We start from the raw sequence: 18327 nt of genomic DNA, 5'->3' as shown, positions 1-18327 counted from the left end.
TCCCAATAAGATTCAGGAGTTAGGCAAGTGGGCTCCAAGCATATACACTAAGAGAAAAAATGGTGGAGTTTAAATGGTGGCATATGACCTTCTTCTAGGAGCACTAGACTGGCAAGGGAAGAATGCCTCAAGTGAGCACGTGTACAACTTCAGTAAACACACTGTGCATGCAGCCCCTCCCAAGTGCTGGCAGGTCACTGTGCATGCGGACAGCCCACCCCAAGGGAAGAATCAGAGAAGGGATGCAACTCCACAGAAGCATGCCAAGTCAAAGGTTAAACACCAAGTCAAAGGTGAAACCATGCACTTGAATCTCTCAAGTCACCCACTTGGCACAATTCCAAGTGTACTTTGCTTCCTTTTATTCCTGTTCTAAAGCTTTTTAACAAACTTTCACTCCTACTCTAAAACTTGCCTCGGTCTCTCCCTCTGTCTTATGCCCCTTGGTCTAATTCTTTATTCTGAGGAGGCAAGAACTGAGGTTGCTGCAAATGCATATGGATTTGCCGCTGCCAACATGAGGACACTAAATTTGCCTGTTATTCTCCTGTCATTCTCACTGCCCTTTCTCTATCCACTTTGCTGGTTCTTCCTCGTCTCTCAACTTCTAAAAATTGGAGTACCCCAAGGCTCAGTGCTAGGAAATTTTTTTCTATCTATACCCATTCACTAAGTGTTTTCATACGGTCTCAGAGCTTTAAATGCCATGGAAGTGATCATATTCTCAGGATTTTACCTCCCTCCCCCAAATCCAGGCTGGTCTATACATCAGCCTATTTGACATCTCCAACTGAATGTCTAATAAGCATCTCAACTGTAACTGCTTAAAATGAGCTCTTTCTGTTTATGAAAGAGTCTTGTTGGGGGAAAAATGTGCCCTTGATAATACTCCCAATCCCAAACTTGCCTCTCCTGTAGTCGTCCTTTCTAGTAATATATTCTTCCAACCACTTGGACCAAAAACCTTAGTATCATTCTTGAGTCTTCCTTTTTCTCCCTCATATCATATCTAGTCCACCAATACATTGCTATCTTTACCTTTAAAGATCATTAAAATTCAAACCCTTCTTATCCCTTTTGCCACTACCCTAGGCCAAAGCCACTGTCATCTGCTTGGATTACTTCAGTCGTCTTCTAAGTGGTCTCATTGCTTTTGCTCTTACCTAATTCAGACTACTCTTAACCTATTATTCAGAGTGATCCTGTTAAAACACAAATCAGTCGTCGCTTTTCTGCTCAGAATTCTACAATATAGTCATGTAATGCATAATGACATTTTGATCAACTATGGACTGCCATTAGTCCATAATGTATTAGTCCATAACTGTGTAAATTTTTCAACTTTATTATAATCTTATGGGAACACTATGTGGTGTTGAAAAATTCCTATTACTTAGTGATACTGTAACTGTCTTAAAGTACTAACGTAAAGCATTACTCACGTGTATGTAGTGATGTCGGTGTAAACAAACCTGCGCTGCTGGCAGTATAAAAGTATAGCACATACAATTATGTATAGTACATAATACTTAATAATAAATGACTACGTTACTGGTTTATATATTTACTATATTATACTTCTTATCATTAGAGTATACAGCTTCTACTTAATATTTTTTTTTAAAGTTAACTGCAAAACAGCCTCAGGCAGGTCCTTCAGGAAGTATTCCCGAAGAAGGCATTGTTGTTATAGGAAATGACAATTCCATGTGTGTAACTGTCCCTGAACACCTTGTAGTTGTGACTGACCCAGAGCAACTTCCAGTCCTGTAAGCTTCATTTATGGTAAGTGCCTTATATAGGTGTACCCTTTTTTTAAAAAAAATCTTATATATAATCACATCACAATACCTTTCCCAGAAAATATCCCTGGTGTTAAGCGATGCACGACTGTAATTTCCTGCAATAGTTTTACTCAGAATAAGAAACTATGCATCCACTAAACATGACTTTCAAGGCTTTACATGATGTGGCCCCTGTTGCCTCTCTCACTTGTCTCTACTATTCTTCTCCCTTTATTCTACTTGAGGCACACTGGCCTCCTCACTATTTTGTAAAAAAACTTACTCTTCTCCATGTAGAATGCTCTTCTCATACATCTGTATAAATACCTTTTTTTAGTCTTTAACTGAGAAATCAATCACCTTCTCAGTATCGTTTTTCCTGGCCATCCTGTATTTATATAATTTAATCCTCCCCCGAATGCTTCATAGACCCTATTCCCTGTTAATTTTTTGTTCTTAGCATTTATCATTATCTGATATATTCTATGTTTTACTTATAGAAAGCTCTATGGGACAGGAATTTTTTTTCATTGTCATTGTCTTTTTGTACCAGTCCCTACAACAGTGTGTCACACACGGTAGGTTAAAAAATATTACTGAATGAATAAATGCAACAAACTGAATAAACTCGGGCTTCCAATATAAGCTGAGAATGATAGCAACATATATTCAGTTTCCTGAAATCCAGAAAGCTGAGTATAACTGACAATTTCTTCTGCTCCCTCATTTCTCACAGCTGCTTATTATGTTCTCCAGGTTCTATCTTCTCAGTAGATGGAATCCATCCACTTCTCTCCATCTTCACTATCACCACCTGAGGCCCACACCTCATCTCTCCAACCTGGATTCGTACCTTCAGACTGTTCCTCCCACTTCACTCTCCACACAGTAGCAAGAGTGGTCATTCAAAAATGTAAATATAATCATGTCCTCTTCCTTCAATGGCCTGAGGATAATGTGCAAATGCCTTGTACTCTGTTATGACTTTGCGTCTATTTTACTTTCCAGCTTTATTTCTCACCACTCCCATCTATTTATGTTTCAGTCATAGTAAACATCTTTCATTTTCTGAATGTGGCAAGTCCTCCTTTTCCTTTAGATCTTAGCACATCCTCCCTGGACACTCCTCCCTAGCTACTTCTTTCTCACTAATTATATCTCAGCTTCGAAGTTTATCATTTTTTTTTTTTTCTTTTTCTTTCCTGGTAGAGATACGGTATTACTACGTTGCCTAGGCTGGGCTTGAACTTCTGGGCTCAAGTAAGCCTCCTGCCTCAGCCTCTTAAGTAACTCAGATTACAGGTATGTGTGTGTGTGCCATCATGCCGAGCTAGAAGTAATTTTGTTCAGAAAGCCTAGATGTACCAAAGTTATCTTTTGTGCCTTCCCTATATGTACTCCTATAGTTATCATCCCATTCGCTTTTCTATCATGCTATATTATAATTTACTATTTGCCAATCCTGATTTTGGTCTCCTTTAGGTCTAAGATATGTTTATTGTCTATGTATCTCCAATACTTGACACAAAACAGGTACTCAATAAGTATTTACTGTATAGTAAATAAGGTGATTCTTACCTTTCTCTCCTGTTTTTTTCCAATTTGTCTTTTAAAATCAAAATTTCTTTGTTGAGAGCAAGTTGCTGACCTTCTGAATCATGCAGTTCTTTCTTAAGATTTTTTATTTCATTTGCATGTATTCCTTCTCTTTTAGATAATTCTTCTTCATAAAAGACACTTTTCTTTTCCAAATCAGTCTTTAGTTTGGTTATCTCTTGCTGATGTTCTATGCTGCATATTCCTGGTGAGTAACTAATTTGTTTTTGCTATAGAAGTAATAACTAAAGATTAGTGCATCTATAAGAATAATAAAATATTAAATAACTTCTTTCTGTAATATAAATGAGTATTCATGTAACTGCATTTTTTGTACATCTTAACAAAAATAAAATTCTATATAAAGTCTACTAACTTTTTGTCTGCTATATATTGCAAATATTTTCCTCAGTTTACATTCCTTAATAGTCTGTCTTTGCTGCTACTTTTAAGTTTTCTTCACACACAGATTACATATTTAGTCAAATTTTTAGCCGGGACTTACATGATTTCTTGCTTTACATTTAAATTTCTAATTTATTTAGAATTATTGTTGGTATATAGAGTGAGAGAAAAATCTAACTGCATCCTAAATCTGAAGAGGAACTGATAAAAAGTTTTAAGGACATCTGCGTCTTAAAAAAATTAAAATGGGCAAAGGAATGGTAGAGTAGAATGTACAAAAATAAAGACAGAAACCTTTCGCAACAGTCCTGTGAGAAATGGCAAAGGTCTAAACTAACATCTCCTTCATATCTACACTAGAAAAAAAAAAAAGGTAGGTCTCTTCACTTTCAGATATGATTAAGAAGGAGAAGAAATTGGGTTGAAGTCTACCTTTTTAGAAATAAGGCTGAAATATCCTCTCAGTAATAAGAAAGAAAAGAAAATGTAAAGTCCAAAGATTCTTCCAGGTACTGCCTAAAGGGTAAACAGAAACATACAGACTACAGATTATGACTGTAAGATTTCCTAAGCTTTGTAATTTTCCAAAGGTCATTAATTTGTTATATCTTATCTGTCTCCCCAGTTGCAATAAAACTTTTAAAACTAAAAGAACCTATGCACTTAAGTTTAGGGACAACAAAGAATCAAGATCTAGAGGTCAGTGTATTCTTTTTTGAAGTCAGTCATAAGGGCAATAAAACTGGTAAGCGTAGTTGACTTAAAGTAGAAGGAAAAATACCCTGACCCCTTCATATTTGAAGTATATAATTTAAAAAGAGCAAAGGAAGTGATGTGGGCCAGAGAAATAGCCCTGGTGTGTCCAGTGCAATATTAACCATTCATCGAAAAAATATTTTTCATGTGCCAGATCCAGATTGTCCAGTGGTTTATTAGGCAGCCTAACATGCAAAAGTCTGCTTAACTTGAGAAGAACCAGAGCAAGGCAGATTCTTGCTCTTAAGCATCGCTATGAAAATGATATTAACCCATCTGTAAAAAAGAAAAACCTACCAAGAAATAATAGGTTTTACTGCAGGCACTGAAGATAATTTAATGTCAGCAAACTTATTAATAACTGTGTCATAAAATGAATTATTTTAATAGACTAAATTTTAAAATCCAAAGGATAATCTCAGAATGTACCCCTACTAGCATTTTATAAAATCCAGTAATAATTCCAAATACTACCCTAAGTCCCACAATAAAACCATCACATAAAAAATAATACAGTAATTATTTTAATTTAAAAGTATCCATTTTGAGCTATCCAAATACTATTTATGGTGAGCCATTAGAGATACACTGAGTAAATTCAGAAACATCAACAAAAAGGATGTCTTCCATTATCACTCTTATGCAACATTCATTTCAGACCAACATGTAAAACAGTCTCTCTCACCAACATGTAAAATAGTTAAAAATATGAATATTGTAAAGAAAAATAACATCTTTATCATTTCTATTTAATTGTTCACCTAGAAAACACAAATAAATCTAGTGAAATGTGTTAGAATCGATAGAGTAAAGCAATGGCATATAAGATAAACACAAATCAATACTTCCGGATATTAAAATAAGCAATAAACAACAAAAATTTCATTGTTAACTGAAGAATAACAGTGAGAAATTTCTGATTTATATGAAAAAAACCTAAAAGTATTGAAACAAACTATTTAAAAGGGAAGATTAAATGGACATGTATTCAATATTTTTCATGTTATCTTCCACATAATTCTAATTAAAAGTTCTTTATAAATGTGGGGATAGAAGGGCACGGAGACATGTTTCTACTCCGTGGATAAGAATAAACTGGTAAAAATAAAAATGTCAAAGAAAATACCAAGGGGTGAGTGGGAAAATACACTTTTAAAATATTAAAACATACTATAACTCTTCACTAAAGTATCACTGTGACAGATCTGCTTCCCAAAATAATTTAATTCAATATATGAGACATCTTCAGTCACTAGGTAAGGTAATGATTAATAAATGAAATTGGAATCACCAGCTAGCAATAAAATAACAAAAATGAATCTCATGTCACACCATTTAGCAAAACAAACTCCAAACAGATTAAACAGTTAATTATTTTTAGACCCAACAAACATCCAAAAGAAAGCAGAATGAAATACTTATCAAAACTCTGAGAGGAGGACAAGCCAAGCTTTGAAGCGACAGAAGAAACACTGAGAAAAACCAACAAATCTTCTACAATTTTAAAAAGAAACAAGATAAAAATTAAGGGATGCATGATAAACTGGTTACATGGTTGCTGAAAATACTTTAAAAAGTAAAATTTTTACTGTGCAGAGAGTTTTATGTATATGACAGTACCACATTGTTTTGATTACTGTAACTTTGCAATAAGTTCTGAAGTACGAATCCTCCAACTTTGTCCATTTTTTTATGATAGTTTTGGCTGTCCAGGTCCTTTGCAATTCCATATGAATTTGAGGATCAGCTTTTTATTTCTGCAAAAAAGACTCTGAATTTTGATAGGGGCTGAGTTGAAGCTGTACATAACTTTAGGTACTGCATCTTAACAATATTAAATTCCCCTAGTCATAAACAAGAGATGTCTTTCAATTTATTTAGATTTTCTTTAATTCCTTTCCGCAATGTTCTGTCATTTTTAGTTGGTTAAATTTGTTTCAAGGTATTTTATTCTTTCAGACGCAATTGTTAAGTGGAATTGCTTTCTTAACATTCTTTGCAGATTGTTCGTTGCTGGCTTATAGAAACACAACTGATTGCTGTGTGTTGATCTTGCAGCCTGCAACTTGGGTGAATTTATTTTAAGTTCAAGTCTCAAGTACCTTTCTTTTTGAGACAGGGTCTCACTCTGTCACCCAGGCTGGAGTGCAGTGGCCTGATCATGGCTCACTATAGTCTCGACCTCCGAAGTCTCAGGTGATCCTCCTGCCTTGGCCCCCGGAGTAGCTGGGACTACAGGTGCCTTCTCAAAAAAGAGTTTGAGAAGGATTGGTGTTAATTTTTCTTTAAGTGTTTGGTTCAATTCATCAGTGAACTGGTGTGGTCCTGGACTCTTCTTTATCAGAAGGTTGACTGTCTTTTTTTAATAAGCTGCTGGAATGGGGTTGTGGAGTGCGTGAGGGTCCGTCAGAAGGTTTTTGATTACTGATTCAATGTCTTTACTTGTTACAGGTCTGCAGAGATTTTCTATTTTGCCATGAGTCATACTGGGTTATTTGTATCCTTCTAAGAATTTGTTCATTTCATCTAGTTATCTACTCTGTTGGCATACAGTTGTTCCTGTTATAATTCTTTTGTTTTCTGTTGGTAAGTAATAAAATTTTCCCTTATACTTCTGATTTTAGTGATTTGCAATGTCTCTCCCTCTTTAGCTCTTTTTATTGGCAAGGGGTCAGTCTAATTAAAGGTTTGCCAATTTTGTTGACTTATAACCAACTAACTTTTCATTTTATTGATTCTATTATTTTCTAGTCTTTATTTTATTTAGCTGTGCCCTAATCTTTATTATTTCATTTCTTCTGCTATCTTTGGATTCAGTTTGCTCTTCTTTTTCTAGTACCTTAAGGTATAAAGTTAGGTTACTGATTTTTACTTTCTTCCCTTTCCTTTTAATACAGGCATTTATAGCTATAAATTTCTCTCTTCAGCACTGCCTTTATGGCATCCTGTAAGTTCTGGTGTATTGTATTTTCATTTTCATTCATGTATTTTCTAATTTCCCTGGTGATTTATTCTTTGACCTATGGTTGCTTAAGAGTGTGTTCACTACTTTCCACATATTTTTGAACACTCCAGGTTTTTTTCTTTTCCTGTAATTGATTTCTAGCTCCATTTCATTGTAGTTGGAGATGATACCTTATACGACTTCAATCTTCTTCCATTTACTAAGATGTTTTTTGGCCTAACGTATGGTCTATCCTGGAGAATCTGCCATGTGTACTTTAAAAGAATGTACATTTTGCTGTTGTTGGGTGAAAAGTTCTATACATGGTTGTCCCTCAGTATCCATAGGGCACTGGTTCCAGGACCCTACTTGAATACCTAAAATCCATGGATGCTCAAGTCTCATATATAAAATGGTACAGTGTTTGCATACAACCTACACACATCCTCCCATAAACTTTAAATCACCTCTAGATAACAGTCACATATTGCTAAATGACAGGGATATGTTCTGAGAAATGCATCTCATTAGGTGATTTTGTCCTTGTGTGAACATAAATTGTACTTCCACAAACCTAGATGGCACAGTCTACTATACACCTAGGCTATAGGGTATAGCCTGTTGCTCCTAGGTTACAATCCTGTACAGTATGGTACTGTCCTGAATACTGCAGGGAACTGTAACACAATAGTAAATACTTGTGTCTCTAAATATAGAAAAGATACAGTAAAAATATGATATAAAAGACAAAAAATGATATGTTGCGTATAAATATGGCACAAAAGTATGGTATAAAAATAAAAACTGGTATGTCATGTAAAGTATTATGAACGGAGCTTACAGGACTGGAAGTTGGCATGGATGAGTTAGTGACTGGTGAGTGAACGTGAAGGCCTAGGACATTACTGTACACTACTGGAGACCTGATAAACACTTTATACTTAGGCTACACTATTTTTAACATTTTATTTATCCAATAATAAACTTGGCTTACTGTACCTTTATAAGCTATTTACTATTTTAAAACTTTCTGAACTCTTCTGTAGTAACACTTAAAACACAAACACATTGTACAGATGTACAAAAATGTATCTTTTTCTTTTTCTTTTTTTTTTTTTTTTTTGAGACAGAGTCTCACTCTTGTCACCCAGGCTGGAGTGCAGTGGCACAATCTCAGCTTACTGCAATCTCCACCTCCCAGGTCCAGGCAATGCTCATGCCTCAGCCACCAGAGTAGCTGGGATTACAGGCGTGTGTCACCACGCTCAGTTTATTTTTGTATTTTTAGTAGAGACGTGGTTTCACCATGTTGGCCAGGCTGGTCTCGAACTCCCGGCCTCAAGTGATCCACCTACCTCAGCCTCCCAAAGTGCTGGGATTACAGGCGTGAGCCACCGCACCCAGCTATCTTTCTTTATATCCATTTTCTATAAGTGTTTTTCATTTGTAAAATTTTTGTTTTACTTTTGAAATGTTTTTGTTAAAAATTAAGACACAAACACACACATTAATATAGGGTTTACACAGGTTCAAGATCATCAAGACATTACTAGGTGACAGGAATTTTTCCAACTCCGTTATAATCTTAAGGGACCATTGTTGTATATGCAGTCTGTGGCTGATTAAAACGTGATGATCTGTACTTACAATACCTAATGTGATATAAATGCCATATAAGCAGTTTTTACCTTTGGAATAATGACAGGAAAAATCATCTGTACCTGTTCAATACAAATGCACCCATCTAATTTTCTTCCTCCAAATATTTTTGATCCATGGTTGGTTGAATCCACGAATACAGAACTCATGGATATGAAGGGCTGACTCTGTATCTGTTAGGTCTAGTTGGTTATAGTGGTGTTCACGACCTCAATATCCTTATTGACCTTGTGTGTGTGTGTTCTATTCATTATTGGAAGTGAGATATTGAAGTCTTTAACTCTTTTTGTAGGGCTATTTCTCTCTTTAAGTCTGTCAAAAGTATTCTCAATGAAGTGAAGATTCCTACTATCTTTAAAACAGCCAAAATATGTTTTAACCCTTTACTATGTGCCAGGTTCTGGCCTATACATGTTAAATGCATTAACTAGTAGGTGTTATATTATCTCAAATTTATAGACGACACAGAGATGTGTTTGGCAAGTAGGTAAACATGATACAGTTTCCAATGCAGTAATGTTTATTGTAGAAAAAAATAAAAAGCAAACTATTAGATAAAATATGTGAATGAAAGTTAGAAAACCTGGGTTTACATTGTACTCTATCACTTATGACTATAAAATATTTAACTCTTCTGACCCTCAATTTTCTCAAATAAAAATAATGCCTAAGATTCTAGTTTGTACTTTATTATTCTTACCACCCAAAGCTCCTAGAATAGTGCTGGAAACAAAGCAGGCCCTGACTGAAAAGTATCTGGGATGGTGATGTCATTACTTCTATATACTAATCCTGCTCTAGAGGTACAGGTGTATATAGAAGACACATCTCTACTTCATAAAGGTAACCAGGACTACGAATTCATGATGAACTAAAACAAACTCCCAAAACAAAAACAAGAATAAAATCAAGAGTTTATATTTCCATTTATAGCAAAGGAATTTGACTTGCAACCACTGAAATTCAATTGTCAGAGAAAAAGTAAGTTCTGACCAATTCTACCACATGATTCATTCATTAACTTAACAGGTTTATTAAACAAGTATTAAATATATGGTCCTTTGCCAGGGCCAAATTAACAATATACCTGTCTGTATTTTCAATAAGCTAGGTCACAGTTTAGCTGGAAATATACAGATTTGCAAATAAATAATTACAATAAGAGCTAAGCTACAGGTATTAACAGAATTCCAAGAAGCAGTACAGGAGTATGTAGATTTTAAGGAGTACGATTCTTACATTTATGGATAATTGGACAGTAGACTAAGCATGGTCCTAAAAGAAGTAGGTGAAATGGGGCCTGACAGGTATAGAAGAGGAAACAGGATGGAAAAAGTTTGGAGTCAAAAAAGATAAAAGGCAGATACCACATTCAGACTATTACTTAGTATGGTAAAAATATCATGTCAATTTGATCTTAATTCACTCATTGTAATATACATGATACCATTATTACACTAACAGTTACTGAACACTTATAATGTGTCAGCTTACAAATGTACGTATGCACTCTTGACATGAAGTAGTTTTATAGATGAGAAAATTAAAATATAATGAGGTTAAACGTTGTTATGTTTTGCTTAAGACAGAGTTTCACTCTTGTTGTCCAGGTTGGAGTGCAATGGTGCAATCTAGGCTCACTGCAACCTCCACCTCCCGGGTTCAAGCAATTCTTCTGCCTTGGCCTCCTGAGTAGCTGGGATTACAGGTGTGCGCCACCACGCGTGGCTAATTTTGTATTTTTAGTAGAGATGGGGTTTCGTCATGTTAGTCAGGCTGGTCTCAAACTCCTGACCTGAGGTGATCCGCCCATCCCGGCCTCCCAAAATGCTGGGATTACAGACATGAGCCACTGTGCCCGGCCCCATAACGTTCTGTCCAATATTACATGTTACACAGCTAGTGACTGGTGAAGCAAGAAGTTAAGAATAGGTAGTCTGACTCCAGAACGGCTCAAGGATTTCCCTTGCAAAGCACCTTCTGCTGAGATAAGACTATGATCATTATCATCTTATCCTAACAAACACAAGTGTCTGCAAAGCTACCCCTGAGCTTCTCCTGAGTCGTTTATGAGATACAGAGAGGTTCTGGATATCTAACCATGACTCCCATGCAGATTACCAGTACATCTTGGGTAGGCAGGCAGTCCTTCATAAACATTCTAACTCCTTCCTGACAGATTCATGTTTCCCACTAAACATATCCTCCATTTTCTTCAGCATAATTAAGAAATCAGTATCAGCTTCCTACTGGTAAGAACGAGAATTATGAATACTAGGTTTGAAGAATGACTAGTTTTCACTGCACACCGAATACAGTGTATAAGCTAACACTCCTAACAAGCCTAAAGAGAAGAAAATTAATTAAGCTTCATAAATGTGAAGTCAAAAGATACCTTCAGTCCCTCCAATTCATTTTCCAGTTGCTTAGAATAGTGCTCACTTTGTTCACGTAGTTTCCTGTCTTTAGATGCTTCAGCAGCTAGAGCTTCTGTATGAACTTCCAGCTTTAAAACAGAATGAAAAAAGCAGATTTCATGGTTATAATCTTTTTCCAAACAAAACATTTATCCCAATGAGAATTTACCTTGTAACGGGAAGATAATTCAAATGTTTAAATCCATATTAAATAATATTAACAAACTATAAAAATAACTTTAAAAAATATTAAATAAAAAATCATATATGATATCACTAGTCTTAAAAAGTAGCTTTAATCACTATCCCATGGGCACTACAAAATTTGCCTGACTACTAACCTCTTTTTTGGCTCTTTCTGTTCTGCGCAGTTCTTGCCTTAAGCTTTCAACTTTTTGCATCACCAGGTCCACCTCTTCTTCCTTATCTCGGACATGGCGAGCAAGTTTCTGTTTTTGGGTGTGCAATTCTGTTAGCCGCTCATTGATCTCCATGAATTCCTGCATGGCCAGTTTCCTCTGACAGTGTGCGTCTTTCAGCTCTTTGGATTGGTTTTTTAATCGCTCACTAGCCTGGACTAGTTCCTACAGTTTTGTAAAAAGAATATAAGTTACCAATTCTGCAACCTAGAGACCAAATTTGGCCATCAGAATAGCTATTATTAAGTCAAGAAGAGCCAAAATTATTCACCTTAGGACAAATTAAAATAAACTACTTCTGAACAGCATGGTGTCTTGACATAAATAAACTACTTCTTAACGGAATGGTGTCCTGATATGGTCTCAATTCCTTATGCTACTACAGTAAATGCACGGGAACTGCTAATTTAACCTGATAGTACCTTAATTTCCACAAATGAGGAAAAAGTTTAGGAATAAACGATATGATGGTCAAAATAAATATTTGTAAAATTTGATAAATATTTGTGAGGTTGTTTTCATAAAAAACAAGCATTGCCCTTGACATGGAGGCTACGCCTCAAGCCAGAAGCAAGGAGACAGAAACTAAACCGGAGACTCCCTAATTGAAGTGAGAAACTTAGAGGAGAGCTAAAGTGGACTCAGGGCAGTACCACTACCTGCCTCCCAGCAAAAGGAAATGCAGATTTTATTTGGGGGAAAGAACTGCAATGAAATCTGAATTTTTCACATATTAAGAACAAACAAGAATGAGCTCACAATCACAGATTCCAAATTACTCAAAGAACAAAGCACCACAATCAAATAACAAAACAATAAAAATAAACATCAAAGGTATCTTGGTATTAAAATCATTAGATATCAACACAAAATTGCTACATATGAAATGTTTAAAGGAATAAAAGATGAAATAATAAAAATGAAAAAATGACAAAAGGCTATTAAAAATGACCAAGCAGATTTATAGAAGAACTGTATGGAACATTTAGAAACAGAAAACGTTAAGGTTGGCCCAGTTGGTCTCATCTATAATCCCAGCACTTTGGGAGGCTGAGGCAGGAGGATTGCTTGAGCCAAGGAGTTCAAGAGCAGCCTAGGTGACATTGTGAGACCTCATCTCTACAAAAAATAACAATGCCAAAAAAACCAAAAAAGGCCAGGTATGGCGGTGTGCGCCTATAGGTCTAGCTACTGTGATGGGAAGATGACTTCAGCCTAGGAGGCTGAGGCTGCAGTGAGGTGAGATCACTCAGTTGCACTTTAGCTTGGGCAATACAGTGAGACTCCACCTCAAAAAAAAAAAAAAAAAAGAAGAAAAAATATAAATGTTAAAATTAAAGACATGCATCAATCACTAGAGGAAGCTCTACATTTATGAATCAAGAAAAAAAATTAAAAACCCTAACCAGACGTGTTCAAAAAACAACACTCTTTGGTAATACCAAAGAGAAATAAAAGACCGTAAAGAAATCAGAGGGACAAAAAGACAAATCACCTATTCCCCATCCTCAAATAAGGTGGGAGGAGGAAAATTAGACTAAGAACATAAACTGAAGAAGTAACAACAGCAACAGAAACAGGGTAAAATATTTTCAAAGACATGAGAAGATAATTAAAATTATATACCCAAAAAATTACTTTTCAAGTCTGAGGCTTCATATAAACAAAAACTGGCAGAGCTTACCATAATCAGATCTGCACTAAAGGAACCAGTAAAGCTTTATCTCAGGAAGAAAAAAATGATTTTAGAGATCTAATGCAAGAGAAATGAATAGCTAATAAAATGGTTAACGTGAATGTGAATGTAAACAAGTGTATATATAAGATTATACTATAAAAATGTTAACTTTGTACAGTAAACAAAAGATACAGCTAAAATACTGGCCAATAACAACACATAAAGAAAGTTATAAAGAGGTAATACAGGTTGAATATCCCGAATCCAAAAAATTTGAAATCCGAAATGTTTCAAAATCCAAAACTGTCTGAGAGCCAACATGATTTTCAAAGGAAATGCTCACTAGAGCATTTCAGATTTTGGATTCTCAGGTTAGAAATACTCAACTGGTATAATGCAAATATTCCAAAATCCGAATGCTGGTCCCAAGCATTTCAGATAAGGGATACTCAATCTGTAAAATTAAACCTCTTTAAATTGTTTCTGGGAAATAGTTTTAAGATATTTAATTTCAACTTAAACTTGGTTAATACACATGGTAGAAGCCAAGAGTAACCACCAAAAGACTAGAGAGTAAAGTAAAATGTCAACAACAGCAACAACAAATGTCAGTGAAGAAGAAAGAAATGATTTTGCAAACAGAAAGAATTCTGGAGACTGCTGCATAAGAATGTAAATATACTGAACATTAATTAACTGTGCATTTGAAAATTGTTTAGATGGTAATTTTATCTTACATGTATTTTACCACAGCTAAAAACTTTTGAGAAGGGAAGAAAGGAAATAAAAAGCAGCATGCAAAAATCATGACAAACAGAAAACAAAAAATAAGATAGTAGAAACATATCCATATACATTAGTAATCACCAGTTAAAGGCCATCTATTATATTGGATTAATAAATGAAATCTTGACTTCAATAGAAAAAGTATTATTAAGGATAAGGAATGTCACTACATAATGATAAAATTCAATACACTAAGAAGAAATACTATCCTAAACTTTTGTGCATTCTATAAGATAGTCTCAAAATCATTAAAAAGAAACTGTTACAACTTCAGAGAAAAATTGGTAAACATCACTATAATGAAAAGTTTTAATTTCTTAGTCATTAATAGATAAACCAAGCAGGCAAAAAAACCAGTGAATATAAAGACGATCTGAAAAGCTCAATTAACAAGCTTCATGTACAGAAGCTTGCTCTCTAAATTGGAACACAAACTATTTTCAAGAACACATATTGAATGTTTTAAAAATGGAACAGGCTAGGCCACAAAGCAAGTCTCAGTAGATTTCAAAGAACAGATATTATGTAGAGCAAGTTCTGTAATGACACTGCAACTAAATTAGAAGTCAACAAAAAAAATAAAACTCCATACACTGAAAATTTTAAAAGATACTTATAAACAACTCACTGGTCCGTGAGAAAAAGAACCAATGCAATTCAACTGTTTCTATGAGACCAGTATAATCTGAATATCAAAAAAAAAAAAAGAAAAGAAAAGAAAGAGGAAAAATAATAACACACCAATCTCACTTATAAAAAGAAACGTGAAAATCCTTTTTAAAAATTTATGAAGTAGATATGCATGAAGTCTGGCGCTAAACTCCTTGTGCTAAAAATCTAGCTCCACCACTTTCTATTTCTATGACCTTGAGCAAGTGAACTAATTTCTCTGTGCTTGGTCTCACCATTCATAAAATGAGAATAATAATGATATCACCTAACTCATGGGGCTGTGATGGAGATTAAATAATTTAACATATGTAAAGCTTTCACAACAGTGCTATTAGAACAGATATTTGCTACATAAATGTTATCTATACTATCACAGTATTATAAGAAATTTGGGCTTAACCCAGAAATATAACAGTGACTTAATATTAGAAACTAAGTCTACAAATGTAGTCCACCACACCAACTTATTGAAGGATAAGAAACATATAATCATATCAATAGAGCACAGAAGGGCACATTGAATAAAGTCAATACCCATTCTAAATAAAAAGCTATTAACAAAATAGGAATAGAAGGTAAATTCTTTAACCTGATAAAAATTATTTATTAAAAACTTACAGCAAACATTATTAGTGATGAAATATCAGAGGCAATTTCTTTAAAATTGGGGAACAAGATGGGGATGCCTGCTATTATCATTTCTAGTCAACATTGTACTGAGGTTCTAGCTAATACAGTAAAACAAGGAAAGAAATGAAAGTCTTTTCTGTACGAAATTTTATGGAAGAATATTTTAAAAGAACTTTAAATATATGGAGCGATATGTTTACGAATAAAAAGACTTTAGGAATGCAGAGAAACTTTCATGTTTTTGCAGTTTGTCCCTTCTGAACAAATTTTACCAAAACCTGGGCTAAATGAAAGTCTTAAAAAGTAACTTATAACTGATTTAGCAGGGAGAAAACTAAGATTTACCTTCTGGAGGTTATGTGTTTACATTACAAGGTGGGGTGGCAGAGAGTAGGAGCCTAGACCAAGGGGGCTTCCTTTGATAGAGCAGAAGACTCTGGGCTTATATTTACAGTGGAAATATTTATCTATGTTGCAAAGGGTTAGAGAAAGAACCCAAGATCCTTCTCTTTAGATTTCCAAGGAACTCTCTCAGATGAGGAGAAAGCAGGAAGCAGTTGCTTCTTTTCTCTATGTAAACACCTGGATAAATGTTTTCAAGGCTCCTCATTTACAATACAGATTCCTTCTGTGTAGGGTTTTATCCTGCCAGCTCTCAGGGTATTTCTCTTGAGGTAAGACTTAGCATAGAAGGGAGCCATGTAGTTATTCCTTGCTGTATGTAAGTAATAACAGTCCATTCTATTCTGGAAATAATCTGTGTATATATTCAGAAAAACAGTAATAAATATATATAGTAAGAACTTAAAGACAATATTGTAATGATGTTAATTCTCTCTAAATTGATCTATAAATTCAATGCATTTTTTTTTTCTTGAGATAGGGTCTTGCTCTGTTGCTCAGGCTGGAGTGCAGTGACATGATCATGGCTCATTGCAGCCTCGATCTACCAGGCTCAAGTGAACTTCCTGCCTCAGTATCCTGAGTAGCTGGGATGACTGGCGTGCACCACCAGGCTAATTTTTTTTATTTTTTGTAGAGACTGGGTCTCATTCTGTTGTTGCCTAGGCTGGCCTCAAACTCCTGGACTCAAGTGATCCTCCTGCCTCGGCCTCTCAAAAGTGCCAGGATTACAAGCATGAGTCACGATGCTCAGCAGATCAAATGTAATTTTAATCAAAATTCCATCTTCACAGTTTTTAAAACATAGTTGAGATACAGACTCTAAAATTTTAAAACTTTAAGATAAAAATTTAGGAGAAATTTTTAAAATCTCAGATTTTTTTATATAAGACAGCAAATACACTAACCATAAAAATATTGATAAATCTGGCCACAATAATCCTAAGAACGTTTTTTAATAAAAAGATTCCTAAAAGCAAAAAGATAAGCCACTGAGAGATATTTGTAACACATATAACTCACAAAAGATAAGAATGTCCAAATATTTCCAAGAATTCTTATAATCAGTAAGAAAAAAACAACCCAACAGAAAAATAAACCAAAGATATTAAGAAATATTTCACAAAAGAAATGTAAATGACAATAGACCCATGTGAAGATACTTGACCTCATTAGTAATTAGAGAAATGCACATTAAGACCACAACCAAACATTTTCTAAAACCTAAAATCTCAATTTAGACTAGATTGGCCAAAAGTAATAAATCTGGTAATATGAACACAAACTCCTATACACTACTCGTGGAAATGGAAGTTGGTATACTAGAAAACAGTTTGGCATTATAAAAAATCAGAATATTTGCTAACCCAATCAAAAAATGGGCAAAGGACCTCAGTGGACATTTCTCTAAGAAGACATACAAATGGCCAATAGGTATATGAAAAAGTATTCAACATCACTAGTCATAAGAGAAGTAAAAACCAAAATCATAATGAGCTGTCACTTCACAGCTATTGGAATGGCTATTTTTTTTTTAAAAGACAAAGGATAACAAGTGTTGGCAAGGAATGTGGAGAAAAATCATTTTCTAATGCCTATAGGATATTAAGCAAATCACTCAAAATCCTATATCGGTATCATCTGTTTCTTTTCGTCAGCACTATTGTCTTCTCAAAATATATGAAAAGGATTTTTCATGCTAAAACATTAAAAATTGGTGACTACCTGTCACTATAAATCTAGCGGTCAGATTTTCATCCTCTTTTCAAAGGGTTAGAGGAAGAACCCAAGATCCTTCTCTTTAGATTTCCAAGGAACTCTCTCAGAAGAGGAGAAAGCAGGAAGCGTAATATCCATTATGTTAACTACATTTGGCTGAGTAATCCTACCAATAAATATAAAATGGTAAACCATTAATATTACTATAATATTATTAAAGTTAATAGAACACTAACTGTTTTAAATGACAAATATTATTAAATTGGCAATGAATTTAAATGGGCCTATACAAAAAATTGGTTGAAACTGCATTAAGAAGAAAGTAAAAATGTATTGGTCTATTTCAATCTATTCTTTAATAGCGTTCTCTTTTAGTCCTTTTGATTAGTTTCATCAGCTAAAGGTTATTTGTTTTATTTTTAATTCCCTCCATTTCTTTCCTGGCACAAAGACTTTCAAA

At 34.6% G+C, this 18327-nt stretch overlaps 1 protein-coding gene across 1 annotated transcript in view; it reads right to left on the bottom strand.

Annotated features, from left to right (window-relative positions):
• Window positions 1–18327, bottom strand: part of CDC42BPA (CDC42 binding protein kinase alpha (DMPK-like)) — a 267348-nt gene that overhangs the window by 116302 nt on the left and 132719 nt on the right. The window contains exons 12-14 of the mRNA XM_011975980.1: window positions 11903–12145; window positions 11540–11650; window positions 3363–3610 (exon numbers count right to left, since the gene is read on the bottom strand). Of these exons, the coding sequence (XP_011831370.1) occupies window positions 3363–3610; window positions 11540–11650; window positions 11903–12145 (602 nt within the window). The remainder of the gene's footprint in view (window positions 1–3362; window positions 3611–11539; window positions 11651–11902; window positions 12146–18327) is intronic.

Source organism: Mandrillus leucophaeus, unplaced genomic scaffold (genome assembly GCF_000951045.1).
Source record: "Mandrillus leucophaeus isolate KB7577 unplaced genomic scaffold, Mleu.le_1.0 Scaffold1605, whole genome shotgun sequence".
Classification (NCBI taxonomy): domain Eukaryota; kingdom Metazoa; phylum Chordata; class Mammalia; order Primates; family Cercopithecidae; genus Mandrillus; species Mandrillus leucophaeus.
The sequence above is the reverse complement of the archived record's forward strand: the minus strand, read 5'-3'. Positions and strand labels throughout refer to the sequence as shown.